General features: G+C 40.5%; 2 protein-coding genes across 8 annotated transcripts in view; both read left to right on the forward strand.

Annotated features, from left to right (window-relative positions):
- Positions 1 to 4,052, forward strand: part of rab11fip4b (RAB11 family interacting protein 4 (class II) b) — a 28,812-nt gene extending 24,760 nt beyond the window's left edge. The window contains exons 12-15 of one of the 3 annotated variants that reach the window (XM_029431798.1): positions 163 to 243; positions 688 to 831; positions 1,469 to 1,588; positions 1,645 to 4,052. In XM_029431798.1, coding sequence (XP_029287658.1) covers positions 163 to 243; positions 688 to 831; positions 1,469 to 1,588 — 345 coding nt within the window. In that variant the 3' untranslated portion in view covers positions 1,645 to 4,052. Of the gene's footprint in view, positions 1 to 162; positions 244 to 687; positions 832 to 1,468 lie in introns of all 3 variants that reach the window. The other 2 variants (XM_029431788.1, XM_029431807.1) reach the window with 2 other exon arrangements.
- Positions 4,053 to 6,543: 2,491 nt separating this feature from the next.
- LOC115017576 (uncharacterized) overlaps positions 6,544 to 21,629 on the forward strand; it is a 53,310-nt gene continuing 38,224 nt past the window's right edge. For 2 of the 5 annotated variants that reach the window (XM_029446276.1, XM_029446360.1), the window contains exons 1-4: positions 6,552 to 6,809; positions 8,210 to 8,684; positions 9,530 to 9,666; positions 9,986 to 10,157. In XM_029446276.1, the coding sequence (XP_029302136.1) occupies positions 6,704 to 6,809; positions 8,210 to 8,684; positions 9,530 to 9,666; positions 9,986 to 10,157 (890 nt within the window). In that variant the 5' untranslated portion in view covers positions 6,552 to 6,703. Of the gene's footprint in view, positions 6,810 to 8,209; positions 8,685 to 9,529; positions 9,667 to 9,985; positions 10,158 to 11,677; positions 12,338 to 21,629 lie in introns of those variants that run through there. The other 3 variants (XM_029446196.1, XM_029446505.1, XM_029446432.1) reach the window with 3 other exon arrangements.

Raw genomic sequence — 21,629 nt, forward strand, 5'->3', positions numbered from 1 at the left:
TTTTAGATTCTGAACAATTCAAATTGATCGTCCGTGGTTGGGCAAATTGTGTAGCCAAATGATCTAATTTGAGAGACACTGCCCTGTGATATCCATGAGGATTAGCTCACTATTTTATGCCTGCCTGTGCACTTCTGTAAATGTCTGTATGTGTGTGTCCAGCGATTTGTGTCCCAGGACTTTCTTCCCGCTGAATTCCAGCACCTGCTGTTGTCTGGAGCTCGGCTCCGTCCTGGTCTGATGGTAAAATTGCTTCTGTGACCTCCCGATTAACCACTAATCACAATGGAGTAGAGTGAACTTGCCCAGGCTGAGTTGGGGTCAGTTCTGCAATTCCCTCATTAATTGTTAAGGTTAGAACGAGGGAAAAGCAAACTGACCTCTTGTCAGTACTCAAAGGCAACTTAATCATGCAAAGCAGGGGAGCAGTTTGTTCTGTAACACGCATAACCCATGTTATGTCCTGTAGGTGTTGCCAAAATAGATTGCTGTGTTTGCTGCTGGATGAGGTACAAAGTGCAGTGTTCTGTCATATGGGTTGAGTGAGGCTTGAGTAGCGGCCATGTTTTCAAAAAGCATTATCACCGCCGATGCACTTGTGTGGTCCAGATACTTATCTCATTCTCTATTTCTCTCTCTCTCTCTCTCTCTCTCCTCCACTTCCCTCCCTGATTCTGTATTTTTTAGGAGAACCAGAAGCTGAGGGAGCAGAACGATGATCTTAACGGTCAAATCCTCAGCCTGAGCCTATATGAAGCCAAGACCCTGTTCGCCACGCAGACCAAGGCCCAGTCTCTAGCTGCCGAGATAGAAAATGCCTCCAGAGACCAGGTAAAATCAGATCAAGATACAGACTATACATGCATATTGTATTCTTGAACAACACTTTGCCTGTGTTGTCATTGCTGCTGGTTCTGCAAACTGCTGTATTTCTAGGACATATCACAGCATGACTGTTCTACATATGACTTTATTGTATATTAGCATCTGTTATGCATAAAACGGAGATAATTTATCACACAGGCGCTGACCAACTCCAAGGAAATATGCTTCTATGCTTAAAATGGAATAATCACAATGACATGAGTAACTATAGCAGCATTAGAGCTGAAACAATGAGTGGATTGATTGATTGATTAATTAATTAATAGGTGACTAGAAAGTATTTTGATTCAATTAACGCTTAAAGGAATTTTTAAGGCAAAAATGATCTGGCTCCACCTTCTGTAACGAGAGATTTTACTGATTACATCACCTGGAAAATTGTGATTGCCATTTTTTTGCAGGTATACCTGTTAATTGCAGGTGTACTGCTAAAAAGGAAGTACAGAATATTCAAGCTGTAACAAAAGTCCCAGAGTAAAACTATGAACTATTTTAGTATAACGCTTTCCAACTGGTAACATTATTGTTTACCTTGTTAATAAACTAAAATGAAAATGTGTTTGACGTACGTCTCTCTCCTCAGTTAATGGAAGCCCTGAAGGAACAGGAAGAAATCAACATACGTCTGCGACAGTACATGGACAAAATCATCCTGTCCATCCTGGACCACAACCCCTCCATCCTGGAGATCAAAGGCGACTAGCAGTGACTCAACTGGAATGAGAATCGTTCCCAGTCTCAGGAGAATGAGGACCATTCCAGTTGTTTGATCAGAACCTGCAGCCCGAGTCAGGAATCTGTACAGGAAAACAGAGACAAGCAGAGCCAGTCTTAGAAACTGGAACATATAAATAAACACGCATCGCCCCCTGCTGTTTGTGGTGGGAAGAACTTCTGGAAAGGGATTCTGCGCTAAAGGGAGTTTTCTCAACTGCAGGTCATACTACTGTGACACTTCAACTTGATCTATCCTGCTCAGTTTGTATTCGCTGTCTATGCTGTGAACTGTAGTTACTGTCACAACTTTGATCTCATACGACAAAACAGGAATACCCTGCGCTCAACATGCTTTGAGGATCAACAAAGTCGCTCGACCTAGTGCACTGGACATTTGTATCTTGACATGGAACAATGTAACAAACCTGATGTGGGTTCTACTGTATCCTGGTGTAATATTAGCTGCATTATCCACAGATGGACAGTTTGGTATGATGTTTTAGGAAATGACAGTGAGGCAGACGAACAAGTTGGCAAGCAGACTGTAAACCCGACCCTCAGAGGCATGAAGGCAGACCGGTCAAGTGTTGCCTGATCTGTAAGCTGCCCATCTTTTCTCCTCTGTCATGTAGGTGTTGGACAAGCAAGTTTTAAGAAAGGATTGAGAAAAGTGTCAAAAGTGGTCAGAGAAAGAAAACATAAAAAAAACCTATAAGTACAGGGGACACAGAAGATTTAAAGTAAAGCATCTCTTCCCCTTTTAGGAAGCGGGGCGTCAGATGATGGACCATGTATGCAAGCAAATTAGGGTTTTAGTGAAGTCGGTGATGGTTAATTGAAGGTGAATTTGTTTATTCTTGTCTTCCAGTAACCTTGCAACAGTACTTGCAGTGTCAATCAGTCCAATAGTGAATCTCTTTCACTGAGAAGTGGCCCTTAGCTGGTTCAGATGAGTAGTCGAGTGTCACTTTATGGAGTAGAAGCTGCAACCAAGGAGTGTCTTTAAACTGTAACTTCCATGGCTGCTATTTGCTAGCAACGCTTTGGCTTGAGAAGGTACATTGTTGCTAGCAATAGTCCCAATGATGTTGCGCTGAAATGTAAGGATATGAATGTACAGGGTGTGTGTTGAATTTACGTGGAAGTGACTGGTAGCCATTGTAACATGGTTTACTGAATCATCTCTCTATGCTCAGTGAAATCAACTCGGATATTGTACATGAGCATGCACAGGGGACTCACTTTTTGGTACAAATAAACTGGATTAGCATTCTCATTAAAGCCTACAGGTTGCAGATTGTTTTTAAAGCCCTCTGAAACTCTAATACTGTAAATATCATCAATGTACAATGGGATATTTCACTTTCTTTAAGGCCAAAAAGGCTTTTTAAACCTTAACTTAGCTGTAATTGGTTAGGATACGTTGTAACACACACGTACAGTATTCAGTACTGTAATGAAGAGGGCATTGTTCGGAGATGGGAAACAATTTCAATCTGCTGTATTATGTAATTCTTCTAAACTTGAGTTTTGCTTCATTGCACAAAAAAAAACATTTTTTTCCCTCTTGCATGGTTCACCTTTTCTTCTGTCTGTGCCTTTTGAGGACATTTTACAAGACGACATGCTATAGATTTACATAGTTTTTTGAAGGTACATTCTATGTCTATGTCTGACATATTTTCTTGATTTGTAAATGTTGTAATTATATAGTGATACTTTGTATTCATGTGCCACTCACCACTCTTTTTCAGATTGATACTATGAAAACCATTTTATACAGTTTTATCACAAGAGAACTTGTGATTGCTTAGGTGTCCTATTAGTAAAGCAGTATAGCACAATGCTTGGTATGGTACGCAGGTTAGCATTTTGGGAATATTTAGATTTTTTAATACAGTGAGAGATGTTTTTTTTCATTTCTCAGTTTTTTTGGTAGTCACGGTAAATCCATTGCTTTTCAATCTGCTTTAAACTGGCTTTTTATAGGGTTATAAACTGTCTTCCTAACTTAAACTAAATGATGAGAATTATGAGCAATATTAACTTATTTACGGATACCTGCGGATTGTGTCTTGTTTTGCTTCACAAATCTTTTCACTCTATAGCTGCCATTCTAGATTTTATAAAAAATTCAACAGTACATTAAGCTGTAAATTTTGTCACAAATTTACCATTTCTAGTAGCTCTAAATTTTGAATCTTTAGGGCTATCCAATGTGATGTAGTCACTATAAACGGCAATAAAAATGGCTTTGGCGTTGATGCTGTCTCATGAAATGTCTTATTTTTAATTACATTTATTTCTCTTCATTTATATAATTTCTAAAACAAGAATTTATTCTATGCCTACAGTGTATGCTGCTGATGTCTTAGTTTCCATTGTGTTGTATATTGTGCTGTAAATAAAATCATTTGAGCTGACAATAAATAACCCATTTTATCCAGTTACATGACTGATTTCAGAATTTACACTCACTGTTAATTGAGCGCTGGTTGCATCTGGAAGCATATCTCTATAGAGCAGTGTTTCTCAAACCTTTTCAGACCAATGACCACTTAACCAATAAAAAAACACTCACGGACCACCTAACTCCCCAAATATCCAAAAACAATAGGCCTGCTTACCACTCCAACAATATATTACAAATGACAGCCTAATAATGAGCTTCATGTGACCTTCTCTATATCGCTCGTTCACACATTAAATCAACAATACAAATACAACTACGGATTCTACAAGCATTTCGTCCATATGCGATTTAACTCCAGATAAGAAGACCATCTGTCTCTCCTGCAAACCGCCATGTTGTGTAAACAAAAGAGGGACTGACCTGAACTACCTCCTGACTTTTGAATTCAGTATAAATACTGCAGCAGAGGATTCACTCCTCTGAGCAGCACACGGCAGTCTTACAAGCTTATGTGTGTGAGTTTGTACATCTTTATGTATAACTTTCAGCCATGGCTGTTATTCACCGCTGGACAGTGTCATTGGAGAGGGGGACCCTGTTAATTTCTTGCTTTCTCCCCAAACAATAAACTAGTCATGATCTTGGCAGCTGGTTTGACTAAATTCTCACCTATCGAATGAGGTTTTCCTGTTTTTGTGATGAGAAGGGATACCCTGTATGATGCCTCTGTAGCCTTCGCAGTTTCCCCCGGTGAAAAAAACAGTGATGCCACTTCGTCATTTGTTTCTTGAGTTCATCACGTTTTCTCTCAAAAACACTTAAAGGTTTCCCAATGTAATCTTTGTGTTCGCTCTCAAAATGTCGCTTGAGCTTGGCGGGTTTCATAGGCTCGTTCGCCAACGACTCGTAGCACAAAGCAAAGTGTGGATTGGGATCCTCTTCATCTCCAGTCCAAACAAATCCAAATTTGATGTAGTCGCTGTGATATTTTCTTTTCACTTTAGCGCTGGACTTTCCACGTTCAAGCCGAGTTTCACGGCTTTCAGCCAGGCGGTGGTTACACGGCGAACCGCTCTCCTGGGACTCCGTGACGGACACAAAATGACTTGTTGCTGCGGCTGAAGCACTTGAAGCTGCTGAATCACCTGCATCAGGACGATGCACGTTGCCTGTCGCGTCAGATTGTTCATTTCATTTTCTTTTAACTGACCCTGTCTTTAGCCATCTTGTCAGTTGACCGCTCAAATTGACCGCGCAGATCATTTATGACGTAAGAACGTAAAACGAACCTACGTAGCTACCAGCTGTGTAGGTCGTTTTACGATCTAAGATCTACACATAGCTGCTTAACTAGGCTACATCTATGCTACACTCTATACTAGTCATTTTTAAACAGTTTGAGAAACACTTTGAACTTATAATAAATTAATTTAAAACGTGACATTTTACCAATATACTCGCGGACCACTAGGGGTCGCTCGCGGACTACCAAGTGGTCCGCGGACCACTCTTTGAGAAAGACTGCTATAGAGAATATTTAAACATTCGAAAAGGCAGTGGGCCCACAAGACGAGCTGAACGACATGTTAAGGGGGGGATAGATCTAAAAATATGTGAACAGCAGAACAAAGTATGAACCCAAATATTACACCAATGTGTGATTGTTGAACATCTCATTACACCATTAAAATGCTGCTGTAACAGCCTACACTGTACAGGGAAGGCTTTCCATTTCACTGTTCAGTCCAATCATTGCCTGATATCAGACGGAACACGTCAACACGTTACTTTCCGTTTTCATCTTCGGTCAACTCGATAGAATTGGTGGATTCAAAGATCTGGAACCCAGGCTCGGCCAATCAAGTTCCTCCACACCAAATTTGGAAAACCAATTAATTATGGACCTTGTTGTGCATTAAGAGGTCAATGTCATGCTGAAATAGGAAAGGGCCTTCGTGAAATTGTTGCCACAGAGTTGGAAGCACACTATTGTCTGAAGTACCACTGTATGGGCTAGCATTAATATTTCCTTTGAACAGTGACATTGCCTAAGCTAAGAGCCCCAGAGGACATGAATGCATGTGGACTGGACAAGTTGTCCACATTCTTTTGACAAGAGGGTATAGTGTATCTATCATAATAATAATAATAATAATAATAATAATAATAAAACTTTATTTATAGAGCACTTTTCATACAAGAGATGTAGCTCAAAGCGCTTTACATAAAAAGCAACACACTTAAACAAGGACAAATAGACAATAACATTTGACAATAAAAATGCAGTGGGTGATCAAATAGGCTATATGAGTGAAAGTTAAAAAAAACAGAGACAGTTAAGAATAATATATAATAATAATAATAATAATAACATATATATACATATAGCTATGTTAAGGCCAAATATGAGTGCTTGTAACTCAGAACTGATGGGCAGCAGAGAAGTGGGTTGCCTTGCTTGCATTGTTGGATACGTTGCTTTTTTGCCGCAAGGGGTCACTGTTGAATAATTTACGTCCCAGAATCTAAATTTACTAACGTTACATAACTACTGCGGTCGTCCTCTGCTAGCAAACTCCAAACAAACAGAATAATATATTAGGCCTACAGGGAGGTTAGTGTTTGATAATCTAAACAGACTGTAGGTTTGTCTTCACACTTTTCAAACTGAAAAGTAGTTCTACAAATATGACTGTTCTTATGATCTGGCGCCACTTATCGGCGTATCGGTTGCTTCGTCCCATTACCACGGCGTGTGCTACACCGGGCAGGTGCGCCGGAGGCTACAGTACAGGTACGATTTTAAGTTAAATCATTGAATTGATTTTCCTTTGCAAGCTTTATTGAGAGTTTCCCTTAGCTGTATTTTGTTAACTGTATTGTTTGCTTTCCCTATGGTGAGCACGTTCACTGTCAACAGCCGACACGACAAACGCGGTTATTTCCAACGCTACGTTAGCGAACGTTAATGTTAGCTAACGTTAATGTTAGCTAACGTTAATGTTAGCTAACGTTAATGTTAGCTAACGTTAATGTTAGCTAACGTTAATGTTAGCATGCAGCAGGCAGCTAGCAGTAAACCGGCTCAGAGCCAAAGCAGCTAACTTAACCGACAACTGTCAGTTATCTCCAATCAACAGTTTGCTAGAAACTACTAACGTTATGCTTTGTATCAAACAGTACAATTGCCAAAAACCAACACATTGAGTAGAAAAAAGACTAAAGAAACTTAACTAAAGATCAAATCAATGCCTTTTAGAAAATGTTAATTTAGGCGGAGTAATACAGTAACGTTCAGATCAGCTTCACAATTAAGGTAATTTATTAACGTAAAGAAGCCAATTTACACAAAGAAAATATTTATTTAAGTTACAAGACTTTATTCTGTAAGATGTAGCTATATTAGAGGTAGTTGAGTAGCAAAACCTGTAAAACAAAAATGGACCAAGATTAATTCAAAATCGGTTTTGGACACTAAATGTACTATTTTTTAGTTTTACGATAAGGATATTACTTACCACTGTTATTCTCATTTGAAAGTTTAAATTAACTAACAACATATTTTGTAGTGCAGTTGCTCATCTTCGAGAGCTTCAAGCCCCTCCAAGCCTTGGGAGTACACTAACTGCGCAACATCAATAATTCATGTAATTCATGTCTATGTAGTAAATGATCAGGACTTTTACTTCAAAAACACCCAACATAAATCTTCCCACTTCGCCACTCTGTTGACGACAGCTTTGCAAGGGCATTGAAATCACTTTTGGGTTAATCAACATGCAAATTATAGTTACTGTATCTAAACTACATGTAAAGAAGTAAAGAAATAAAGAATTCACACAAGTATATTTTTCAAAAGATTTGAAAATATTCCAGGGTGTAAGTTACTTGTACTGGTTTTGTTTTTATTTGGATTTTATTATTTCCCAACCAAGATTTACTAAGTATAAAGGGGCCTCCGTCAGGGGGTCACCAAATTCATTAGGATTCATCCTCTGGGGAACATGAATGTACCAAATTTCATGGCAATGCATCCAATAGTTACAGAATATAATGTATTCTCAAATATCTGAAATAATTGATGCTATATACATTTTCTATACAAGTTGATTTCAGTTATATTTCTGATTATTATCCAGTGTTTTTCAATCATTCTTTACACTTACGTCAAACCCCTCTGTCTACACATTACAGGCGACGTGATGCCTCAGAATAGTATGAACTATGAGGGTAGACGAGGAGGAACGCATCACAACACCTGTAAAGCCAAAGATCAGTTCCCCAGAAAAGGTTTGGTTAATGGAGCCGTTGCTCACAATGGCTGTCAAGCTGCTTCCACCACAACCAGTGAGAGCACACCAGCTGGCACCCTTAATGGTACCAAACCACAGTGCATGGTTAATGGTTATATTAACCATGGGTACAAGGGCAAGAGTACAACAGCAGCGCGCCCAAGGACACATGGAAGCACTATTTCAGCTGCCACTGATGCCCCAGCAGCTGGCAGGGTCCACAGTGCAAGCATTCCAGGTGGTATCCCAGTGAATGGGACCACCAGACTAGACTCTGCTGCTTCGCTGTGTAATTCAAAGCAAATGGCACCACAACCAAACCTGTCAGCAACAGCAAAGAGCCAAAGAAGAAGGGAGAAATGCAGACGTAGGAAGAGGTGCATCATCTAACTTACAGCTGCTTTGAATAAACCACAGGGTTACCAGGGGGCTCAAGACTAACAGCATCCCACGTCGCATTCTTTAGGACACGGTTACACAGTAATGTCATTGTAACACTCATTCACAAGAGAGAACTGATAACACTTTGTTTCCACAGGGGGGCCACCTACAGCGGGTTATATGATGGCCACAGATTAACTTTTTGTGGCATTGGGCCATGATTAAGGTCAAACCCTGAATCATTCAGTCCAAAATGGACTTTCATGCATAGTTATTCGCACCTATCAGTTGAATCCCCCCTATATGACTTGAGTGTAAGCTGTTAAAAGGCTGGTGTTGACCATTGCATTGTTTAAAATGTAAATGTAATGTTACTGGTTCCGTCAGACAGGCCTGTCGGTAACAACAGTTAATATTGTAAAATAAGATGTATTGGTGATATATAATGAGATTGGTACAACTCTCATATCTGTCTGTTTAACATAAGGCTACAGCCAGCAGCCGGTTAGCTTAACATAGCATAAAAACGGGAGAAATATCTCGGCCAAGAAATACCGCACATAACCCCGTGTAAAACCACAAATTGTATCGATCTTTTTACATCTAACTCATGGCAAGAAAGCAAAGAAACGTATTTCCGAAAGTGCAGAACCGCACTGCTCTCTGAGTTAATATTTAAGCATGTATTGACAGGAAACCCCCACAGCATCAGATAATCCAAAATATCATATGTAAAAAAACAAATGGCCAATTATCGTTGTTGTTTTTGGAAAGAAGAAATTTGCCTGATTGTGGAACGATTAAGTTAATTTGAGACTTATCAATCTGCCAACCTTTATAGAAACCCTGAAGTTGTCTATCCGGAGAACCCTCCACTCTCACAGATGCCACCACAAGAAGAGGAAGACTGGGAGGGTGAGATCCAAGAGGTCACACTGACTAACTGGGAAAATATCTGTTTTGGCAACAGACCCTACGGTAAAGAAAAAACATTCAAATGTTGTATTAATACTAAATGCTGGAAATGCCTGAATACATACCAGTTATTATATTATTTATTATAATATAGTTGTATGAATAATCATAACCTAGTTTGCAGTACGGATAATTACAGTAGTATTGATACCTCTGCAGCCAAATGAAGAAAACTAAAAATATTTTTAGCCAATATCGGATATTTTCAAGATTTTATCTCACAATAAGCGATTTCCACACAAGCTGATGTTGGGTTTCAAAGCTGTTTTTAGGATTTAAGTCAGGCCAAGTACAAATGTTGGTATTCTGTGCACTCTTCCAGGTCCACAAGATGTGATTCATTTTTCTTTGCGGGATTTGACACTTAAGCAAAGGGACACAGTGGACCTGCCGGTGACAGCCAATTACAGCCCAGCCATACACCACCGACTGCCTGTCCGATGGTCCTGCTACGGCATTCCCACTCAGCCCGGCCAGTTCGCAGACGCTGACGAGTAAGCCAGACGTGTGCCGTTATGGTAGAAGGATTTGTAAATCAATGTTCACATAACAAAAGTAACTGAGGAGTTCTGCTGTGACTCTAAATAGCCCTTATTGGCATTGTGCAGTTTGGGGATCCTGGATTGTACCCGTGCTTAGGATATTTGTTTAGTTAGCATCTGTCTAATTGTCCTCATTTTAAACATTAGTGGAAGAAATTACTTTTAAAATGTACTTAAGTATTCAAAATCGAATAGGTTAATGCTGTCAAAGATTGTAGGGTGGACCCGAGGTTTGCAGTCGGGTATTTGTCTTTTTGTTGTAAGTTTTATTTTATATTCAGATTCTATATTGCAGCATATTTATTTCTTAGGCTTCTGTGATCTTAAGGAGTTTTTGTGTTTTAAAATGCCTGAAATGGGAACGTTGTTGTTCTTTATAAGTTTGCTCTTTTGAGCTATCGTTTAAAAATTGCACGTTCATCACAAGTACATAAAGTAACCATTTTAATTTGGGGACAACCAATTTAGCCAATAAATTATAGTTTGATTATCATCACATCGTTAACTACCCTTCATCTTCACAGCCACAATAAATCTAATTTTTTTTCTACCTTGTGGTCAAACCTTGCATGTTTCTATATTAAGTCACTGCTCTATTGTCAAAAGGAGGTTCACCTTGTGTAGCAGTGCCTTCCACTAACAGTAGGTCCTGCTCTGCTCAGATCTCTCACTAGTTTACTACATAAACTAATGTCATGTTGCCTGGTTTAAATCATACTTGTTTCATATCATGGATGATTTTAGAAGCGATGACAGCTTTTGGCCACTAGATGGGAGAGTTGGTATCTCATTTTGATTCCTCTCAGTTATTCCACACACCTTTTGGGAGTTCAGTGGGTTCATTCCCAAGGACGTGGGAGACACAAGCACTTACTTGCACACTGTTCAAACCCCATTTCCCCTGGTGTTTCATTCCGAATGCAACTAAAAATATTGTTGCAGGCAACTGTTACTAAGCTGATTAATGTCATCTAATAGATCTAAATCATTCATGTCCGCAGACACCATGTCAATAATAGATTGAGGTCATAATATCTAATAAAATCCACAGTTGTGTGCTCTGATGACGCATTCTAAGTTTTTTAAAAAAAAGTAAGTATACAACATCAGATCATTCACTATCAAAGAGATGAAGTTGCTTTTGATGTTCCCCAGCCAGCTGTGTGAATTACATTGTTGATGTGAGGGACAAATGGGACTGGAGGAGTGGGGATGGTGATGATGGGGGAAAATGTTTGTTCTTTTCTGTTGTTTTGCAGACACTTAAGATGGGAATTGAATGGTCCCTGAGCACTTTTTTCAAATCCTGTTGAACTGTTCATAGGAGTTTCAGACGGATAAGAATAGTGTCAAAAATAAGAGAAACATGACATACAAAAATTAAGGGTGTCGAGGGTAATTCAACAACAGGAAAGGTAGTTTACAGAATGGATGGTTGATCGTCAGAATGTGAATTTGTGCGTCTTTGTCAGTTTTACAGGAAGAAGACCCACAATGTCATTGTTAATTTACTCGACCGATGATCATTCCTTGTGAACTTGGCTTACCCTCAAGTGAAAATCTAGTCCAGAGCACAATTTGCATATGCCATTTGTTTCATCTTGAACTCTCTCCCAAACCCATAAACCCCAGAATGTATCTTTTTGTATTTTGTCATGTCATGAATAGATTAAGTCTCGTAGCTGCTTCTTTGGCAATAAGTGTTACACTGTTGTTTTCACATTCACGTGTCCTATTTTGTCACTAGTAAATGCTTTTTACTTAAAAGAATGCTTGTTCCCCTCAATACGAGGAATCCCATCTGTTTTTCATTGTCATTTGAGCTCTCGTACATTACAATACATTTAGCATTGTGAGATGCTGCTTCACATTCACAAATCTTGACTGAATCAGCATCATTTTTGTTTTTCTAAGGGTGTTTTCTTTAGGGTATATTTCCCCTTAAATGCTGCAGTAGCTGTAATAGTGTTGCATTATACATTTGTGGGGGTGGTATTAGAGTTAGATTGTTAAGAAAAAGCGTGTTTCATACATGTTGTAATCTGTTGAGTGATTAATGCCCCTATATGTCTCAATGGACCATTTCTCCACATCCTGCTTTTGAAAAAATAAACAGATTGCTTCATCTGGTTTCTATGTCCACACTGCAGTTATTGTATGGGTCAAGTTCAGCCCATTGCTTGTAGTTCATATTATAGCTTCAGCTGAGTACATTAATAGAGTATTGGTAGTTACACTGACCTCCCACGTTATCTTATTGAATTGATAGACGGATAGTCTTTGATGTTAATGCAAGTCACATTTCACAGTGTCACGCTGTGATGACTTTGGGAAATCGGCTCCAGGCCTTTTTAGTGCCACATTTCTCAGATGTGAATCACCAGCAGCCATTTCATCTGGTTCCAGTGTTACCAGTCATTTAGCATTCAACGTCTTGCTTGATCTGGCAACATAATGGTTTGTTAGCCTGGCACAGGACGAGACACAGGAGGGAGGATTGTGGTCAGTTTAACTTCCTACAGCTAACCAAAGCAAACATATCGCGGTAGTGGAGAGACATTTGTCACCCTTAGATCCCCGTTATTCTAAGCTTGCTGTCTTAAATCGCTAATCCTTCCTGTCGTTCAATGTGGACGCTGCACCCAAATTCCCGGCCTAGATGTCGGTACAATTTAAATGGTGATTTTTGATCTTTTCATAGAATTAGTTGGCAATAGGAAAATATATAATAATAGATATGGCTGGATAATGACTTTCTGTGATGGCAGTTCAAACAAGTTATCAGATTTAAGCTTGTGTATCTTAAACAGTTTTGGGTTAACGTCTGTAAACTAAGAAACGGAAACCAAATCTGACTAAATTCTGTATGCAAGGTAACCTATTTTATAATCATATGCATCAAAAGGGCTTTATTGATGCAAGATGCAATTAGGTCCCCATTGTGGGAATGACCATCGAACAAAATCCTGTTTCGTCACATTCCTCCATACAAAGGCGAGTAATACGTGTTGTATCAATAGGATCCTGTCCCTCTTCCTCCTTTAAACGACCTCCTGCAGTGTATGATAAATTGCACACCCAGTTCAGACAGGCTCTCTGTTTCTCCTCTGACTCACCTCCAGTCTTGCCTTTTTTCATCTCTTCAGTGTGTCCAGTTGTTTCCCTGTGCCTTCTCATGATTGATCTTTTAACAGTATGTTGGCAAGTACAGGAAGATGCCTGTGGTTAGCTAACCCCTGCCAGAGCTAACCAGTACAAACACATAAATATATTAGCTGTTTTAGGGTTATGGTAAATTGGAAAAATGGTAAAAGATGGAAACTACAAGGCCCTATTGGAAAAGGTCGGCGTGAATCATGCCAGTGTTATTTAACTTGGGATTTTTATTTTTCACAGAAATTTTGAAGCATTACATTTTATGAGTCCTTGGCACTTCTCTAAACTTTCTGGAAATGGTGGATAGTATTCAGTGGTTTGTTTTGCGGCTGTAAAGGATGTGGACGCATTGATTTCTCCATGCTTCTATAAAGACATCTGTATCGCTCCCAAAGAAGAAGGTTCTTGGTTTCCTGTCATTGTGACTCGACTCAGCAGAAAGACAGCCAGGGTGTAGGGATCTGGGTAACAGAACCATCGAGAAAGAAATGCACTTAGCCTGTGGAAATGGCTGGCAGCAGTGACTGAAGGTTACAGCAGCGTGATGACCAAGCAACACTGTTTCTTAACTTTGTGATGAAATGAAAAGAAGCTTCTGCAATGCTCCTCACTGTTCTTCCAAGTAGGTTAGCTTTGACCCTAAATCATGTGTGGGTTTAACCAAGAGCCAGTTTATTGGTGTTTATATTTTCGAACTTGGGGCACTGTAATTAGGTTTAAGCATATTTATGAAAGTTCTGAAAGAAACCATTGCCACATCTGTTCTACAGAGGAAGGGCAACAGATTCTGCTGAGTCAGAGTGATTGGAATCAGAGGGCGTTTTGCCTGGAGGAAAATCTTCACCATATGGTGAAACTGGAGCACTGCACCAGTGCAACAAGCCTGTAAAAGCACTTCCCGAGTGTCACTGTAATACTATTCTATGGCATTCTTGTTGTAACATAAGGTTTTTATTATGGTACAGTTAAGGAAATGCATATGTTTTAAGCATATTCCACCTGACTTGAATTATAGCAGCCTATTTCAGTTTTGCTCAATGACCGTTCACAACTGTCTCCAATACTACTAAGTGAGATAGAAAAGATAGTGCCATCCTTGAATGTTTAACATCATGTTAACACAGATTTTTCAACAAAGAATTTAGGAGGAAAAAAAAGAAAATGCCAGGATCTGTTTTCAGGGTTACTATTACATTTTATGCTAAAGAATGTTTTAGAACTTGTGCGTGTATTTAAGTCTTCTCCTCTAAAGGCAGTATGCTGGGTTTATGCAGCCTGAGATTAGTTTTGTTCTGACTTAAACTTGTTGGTGTTCTTTTCGTTGGCCTCCTTTGCAACAGAAGAGAAATATTTTTATTTAAAATGTATTGCAGTTCCTCTGGGACTGTAGGCAGTTCAGTCTATTCAGTCTATACTTAAAGGAATCTCTTTAAAAGTTAACAACTGGCATTTTTGTTTAGATTGAAATCTCTCCAGTAGGGCTTCCACAAAGTATGTATTTTCATTGTAAATTAATTGACTGGGATTTCTTTCTTTTAATCTATTAATTAGTTTGACCTATAATATGTTGATAAATAATAAATCACAATTCCCTTATACCCTAATTGACATTGCACGGGTTTTGTCAGACAAACAGTCCAAAACTCGATATTAATTTTGCTAGAAGAAAACCATCCAATACTCCATACCTCCAATATCCTCCCCCAAAGCTTTACTTCAGAATTTAGGAGGAGATAATGTCTTCTTTTGAGTCTTTGGCTGAACACTCAGTAATTAAAGGGTTATTCGTCTCCACGCAGGCATCATTTAATGCCTGCAGTACCTTGCCAGGCCCAGACTGAGGCATTGTTTATCAGCCATGACCCTCTGGCCTGTTTGGATGCTGAACTCGTAGCTTGGCTGGCTGCTACACACCGGCCTGTGACGACCTGCTTGTTTGGCTGCTCTGCCTACCTGCCTGCCTATATCTGTATTTCTAACTGTTTGGTAGTCTTTTACTAACCGCTTCCCTGTCTTCCTGTCAAACTACTCGCCTGGGTGTCTCAGTGCTGCCTTTCTGGACGTCTCCCGTCCCGTTGCATTCTTTTTGCCTTTTCTCTTGCCTGTCAGTCTTGGTGCAATACCTGCCGAGCTGTCAATCTTTCCTCGTCTCTGGTCGTCTTTTGTCATGCTGTCTGGCTTCCCAGCTGAGAGATGTCTGGATAGGTGCTGGATAACAAGGACCCAGCAGACCCACCACTCACATACAAGAACAGAGAGGGGGAGAGAAAGGGGGAGGAGGAGGCTGTGATGGATGAAAGGAGAGATAAATGGAGAAAAAGAAGGAGGAGAAGAATAGGGAGGGAGCAAATACTGTAAGAGCGGGTGCGGAGAGAAAGGGTGAGAAAGAATGAACACAAGGAGGTGGACGTGTGTTAAAGAGGAACAGAGGGAGACGACTAAGGGAGCATAAAGCAGATGGATGGGTGGGAAAGCTGAGCAGAGTGAAAGAAGTAGTTGCACTCCTTTTTTTTTTTTGAATTAATATGCAGACGTACTGTTAGTCTGAGGAGCATAACCGTGACTCTATAGAGACTTATGCACAAAAAACACATTCAAACACTCGATCTCTCACACCTTCTCATACTCATGCACACCCACACAGGCAGTCATGTAGTGTCGGACTCCTGGGTCTCTGCACACAGTCATTGTGATGAGACCTGCATCTGAATTACAGATGAGATCGTCTGGTGTAGATTGCTGCTGTCGGAGTTAGAAATGTACAACTCATTTGTATAATACATGATTCTGACTGCAGTTAATCTCATCAGGCATCCTGGGCCTATAGTGTCTCTTTCTGCCTGAGGCTGTGTCCGACCCTGTTTAAAATGAATATTTAGAACCTCAGTGGGCATGAAATAAAGCTATACATAGATGTTAAGAATAGAGTTATGTAGGGATGAAACAATGAGGCAATTAAATCAGGCAACGTGCAACTAATTGCATGTTAGTTGCAACTATTATAATTGTAATTGTAACTATTATCATAGTCGTTTATATTCTGGTTGTAGCTTCTTCAAGGTGAGGATTTGCTGCTTTTCTCAATGTGTGCGAACTGACTCTTTAGTACACAGCACAACGAACTCGAGCTAGAACAGGTGGCATTCTTCATAAAAAAATGTCTTAACTCCCTTTTCTTCAGTGTGGAGTGATTGCTCATAGCAATAGCTTACATGCTATTTGCTGAGCTTGTAGTTCTTTGTGTGTGTGTGTGTGTGTGTATGTGTGTGTGTGTGTGTGTATGAAAGAGCTGAGCTGAGCGGGGTGTATCAACCATTCTGGGTGTCTTTTGAACCCAGAATCCTCATCCTCCACATTGCTCTGTGGAGCGATAAGAATTGTTGCTAGCTAACTTACGCCTCCCACACCCGTTTCTACATACACGCACACACGCTTGCACTCTGCACACATCCTCCAGGAATCTGCCCTTTTTAAAGATGAATTACATTCACTTTCCTATCTCTGTCTGCCTCTCCCTTTTTTCTCACACAAACATACAATCTACGAACTGAATAGGCGGCATACACGACCAAGTGCAAGGGTCTTCCTGCCATCCATTCAGAAAAACATTTCTTTCCTCCCCTCCCCTCCTCCCTTGTCTGTCTCGGCCCATGTGTTGTCTTTCCATGCCTTTTGTTGCTGTGGTCAGCCGAGCCATCTTTGCAGCTGTATCCACAGTTATAACTAACTTTCCGAAGGGGAAGGCACGTCCGACAGCACATAACAAAAGAATGTGACCCGACTGTCACAGCTGATAGAGATGTCTGCGGCCTTGTGTGTCAATTCGCATCCTAGCAGTAGCTGAATCCTCCCTTATTACAGTATTGGGGAATTGTCTTGTAATACAACTCTCACTTTGTAATATCTCAGCGGTTCCAACAGTGAGCCTTCCCTCCCCTTTATCTACATTGGAAAAACACTTCTTTAACTCGTGGTCCAAAGTCAAATGGTCAGTGGCGGTATGGGAGTGATGCTCGTGAAAATGATGAGATGAGAAGCTGCACCTTTTCATTTAGCAATGCTTTGCAGATTCCTACATCGCAATAGGTTATTGGCCATCTGCTGTGTTGGGATGCTGCCAGGGTTTGACGGTGACACTTTCTCCTAAATAAAAGCTGTCATGTCATTCTGTTGGCACACCACATGTGTTTGTTTTGTTAAATTTCACTCTCTTTTTAGAAGGCACTTATTTTGGGATGACTTATTGAGGAGTATACCATTGTGGTGTTGTTGATTTAGGGCTAAAACAATTAGTAAAATTAATTAGTTAATTCACAGGAAATTAATCCGCAACTACTTTGATAATCGGTTAATCATTAAAGTAATCTTTTCAGTCAAAAATGCCAAATATTCTTTGGTTTCAGCTTCTCAAATGTGAACATATTCTGGTTTCCTTAGAATACTTATTTACAAAACAAGCCATTTCAATATACCTCAATTATGGTGGATATTGTTACTATTTTCTCATTAGAGTTGAAACAATTTATCGATTTTTAGATGAGCAACAGAAAATGAATGAAGATGAAGTAAAATTAAGTAAATTGGTTGGAGTTTCTTCTTCTCTGAACATTAGTTCCCTTTTTACAGGCATGTTAAGCTATTTTCAAACGCTGCATCGACCAGTTGACTTATCAATAAATAATTAAAGATTAATAGATAGTGAAATAATTGTTCTTTTTAGCCTTGAGTATAAACCATCCAATTAATGGATTAATCTGGAAAATAATTGACAGATTAATCAAAATTTAAATAATTGTTAGATGCAGGACTAATTTTGATTTATATTTTGTTTCCGTTATATCATTTTGTCATAGTTCACGGCAGATAATTGCTTAAGTGTAATTTACAGGATTTCCTGAATAGCGTCCTCGCATGATGCTTGATAAACATGACGTTCATTCACTGTATTTCACTTTTACATACGCTTTCATGATGAATAAATCACTTTGCAGCAGTGGCCTACATCACCCTTGCCTATAAAGAGGGAGAAGATCCCCCACATACTAATTAACCTGGGCATGTTTGTCAGCTTCTCAAAGACCTCTCTTAACACGATACACTGACATAAAACAGAGCTGTCAGCCATTGAAATTTGGCAGAGAGCGGGCAAAAAAGTGTGCATCTGGTGGAACGGCACCTCTGCGCTCCTGGCACTGTAACCTGGCACCGGCTGCAGAGAGATGGCAGGGTGGCAGCTTAGCAGGCAGACGAACGCATGGCAGCGGGCATTTTATCCAGCACAGGCAAGGTCACCGGTGCAGGTTGATTGAGTGTTTGTAAGAGTGGGTGACCTCCTTCGCTTCCCCTCTGTGGCAAAAGAAAGAGGAAAGTGAAGGGAGGATGAAGTAGGAGAGGAGGGAGTTGAGCGCTTGCGTCTCTGCTGTCTGTCCCACTTTCTCTCTCTCTCTCTCTCTCTCTCTCTCTCTCTCTCTCTCTCTCTCTCTCTCTCTCTCTCTCTCTCTCTCTCTCTCTCTCTCTCTCTCTCTCTCTCTCTCTCGTTCTCTGTTCCCATACGCTCACATATTTACACGGTACCATATACATGCACACTTATCAGGGCTCTCCCTCTGCTTCTATTTTTTTTTTTTTACATGTTGAGTGTACTTTGGTGTGCCTACACACCACATATAAAGCGCCTGGGACCATGACTGTGTTCATTATATCAAAGCAACGCCCTATAATTTAGAGCCTACGTTTAGTTTGTCTGTGACTTTCTCTTTGTGTCAGCCACCTTGTTCATCTCAGCCAGCTCCTTTTTGTACTGGCCATATTATTGTACGTATTTGATCACACTTAATCACTCAGACAGACAAGCAGGTCGGTGAGTCAGCGGGCATGCACGTCCATGTGTGTCAAGAGGGTCTACAACTGAAATGTAACAGGCAGGCTTAAAACCTGGCCATCATGTGCAAATGTGAAAAGAACAGCAGGTCTGATCTGTGAAGGGCAGAGAGGGAAAAGGAGGAGGAAGGTGTGGATTTAAAGGAATAGTTCAACAACTTGGGCATGGAGTCAGGTGAGAAGATGGAAACGGGTGGAATGAACTAGTCTAGCTCTCTGCCTACCAGCAAGTCACACCAATTATTAGGTTAGGGTTGGGCGATGGGACGAGTATATATCGGCTATCTGCCACTGGCTGAGTCCGGTGTTTTTATCATTTTATTTTGCTAATTTAAGTGAGAGTCGACACATTTTCACATCTACCTTGGTGAATGAAAAGTTTCTTTTGACCAAACCAGAGTTGGTGATTGTTGGAACAGTGGGCTGGTGAGTTTTGTTTTGTTGAGTTTAAATGAAGTATGTTTTACAAAGCTCCGCCTGAGAGTAAGTGAGAGCCCCTGCTCAGCTGTCAGAGAAAAAGACAGCGAGGAAAAAACTCTCACCTCAAATCTGTCACCTTCTCTCCAACCCTTGTACCTTCGGGTCTTGGAACGAGCCCTTAAACGCCCACACTCAAACTCCTTGTTGGCCTCTATTGCTGCGCGAGTTTGTTTAGCTTGTTCTATCTCCTCATACACAACCTCTCAATGCAATTCAGTCACAAATCATTATGTGCAGAGCTCCGTCGTCTGCTGGATTTGAGGAGCCATTCTTGCCCTTTCTCCCCTATCAAACATCGACTAGCACCTACCTCCAGGCTGGGTCTATTAGAGCCATGCTTTGTCTGGAATCTAGCCTTCCGGATGTTTCTAACAGGTGCCCTTAGACACCCCTGTATCTATGTCTGCTGAGATATGTGGCCTGGATGATGTGGGTCTGTTTGTGTGTGCGTGTTGGCAGTGACTCCTGCATCCTCTAGGGGGGTCATCGGGGGCACGCACTGTAAACAGATCTTCGTGGGCATCAGCAGATCCTCTGGCTGGAGCACATGCTCTGTACCATTCTATCATTTTCTCTTACTTACTAGGCAACTTGATAGTATCAATAAAAAAAAATATTTTCATAGGATTTCTACTTAACATAAATAATTTCTTTACTTGCTGTTCATGATAACTGCTATAAAATGTTTGTCTCCTGTTTTCTAATAAATACAGAAATACAACAAGTTCAGAACTGTAAGATTCATTCATGTGCTCGAGTGCAGGTCACATGCAGCCTGACGTTTCCAATTCACAATGAATAGTCCTTGCATTTCTTTTTAGAACATCTGCTATGGTTGAAAACACTGAACTGAACAATGAAGAACTCAAGAATCGTCACAGCTAAAGAGACAGTCCCCCCCCCTCAGTGGGCAGAATAAACGTGTAAATGATCTAATGAGCTAACTAACCTTGTTAAGCTTGTCTGATGATGTGACACACACACACACACACACACACACACACACACACACACACACACACACACTCCCCCACTCGTACATTCTCACATATTGCTTATCTCTTGACCAGAGGGTTCAGTCTCTCCCTGCGCACTCTTTGTCACACTGTTTCTCTCTGCCCCTTTCCCTGACAGTGGGGCCTCTTGCTTACTTTACTGTTTCCAGGAAGCGGGTAAAACCAGTCTTGAGTTTCCCTCCCCTCCATACCAAGCTTCCAGGTGGAGAAAATAGACTCTGCTGTCACCCTTGTCCAAATCTGTCCCCACGTTGGAGTGGAAAACAAACAGTAAAGCTGCCTGACAGCTCCAGGGGGACATGAGAACCTGCGCATTGTTTGAACAGAGCCCAAGAAGAGAAATTAAGAGTTGTACTTCAAAGCTGCTGCATTTCACCCAGTTCCTTTTCTTCTGCCATGTCGTTAATTTGTCATTTCTTCAACCTTTTCCCTTTTTGCCAGACAAACGGGGCAATAAGTCTGCCGCCATGACTGAGTCTACATGTTACGTCACTACCTGCTGTTTCACATGACATTGAGACACATAAATAGTCTCTTACGCTCCCAGCTGGTACGAAGATGCCAAGCTGCCAGATGGGTTCATTTCTTTCAGGTCATTACGTAATGATCTGCTGCTACAATCAATATAACCTCACATTTTGTAAACTATTCTAAATTAAGATGTGATAATTCCTGGAAGGTGAGCGATGTTCAGTCGCTTCTTAGAATCCATCGTCAATCGTGTGACAGCGTTGTCGGTTTCCTCAGCCCCGCCTTTAGTACTAAGCTTGGATGCTGCCAGTGTTTAAAGGCAGCACTTAAATTATATGTTATATCCCAAAGTATGCAGTTTAATGGGATAAGTGTCATAATATGACCACAAAGTCCTTTTAAAGGGGTCATGTGTTCACTT

This window comes from Cottoperca gobio, chromosome 1 (assembly GCF_900634415.1).
Source record: "Cottoperca gobio chromosome 1, fCotGob3.1, whole genome shotgun sequence".
Lineage (NCBI taxonomy): Eukaryota > Metazoa > Chordata > Actinopteri > Perciformes > Bovichtidae > Cottoperca > Cottoperca gobio.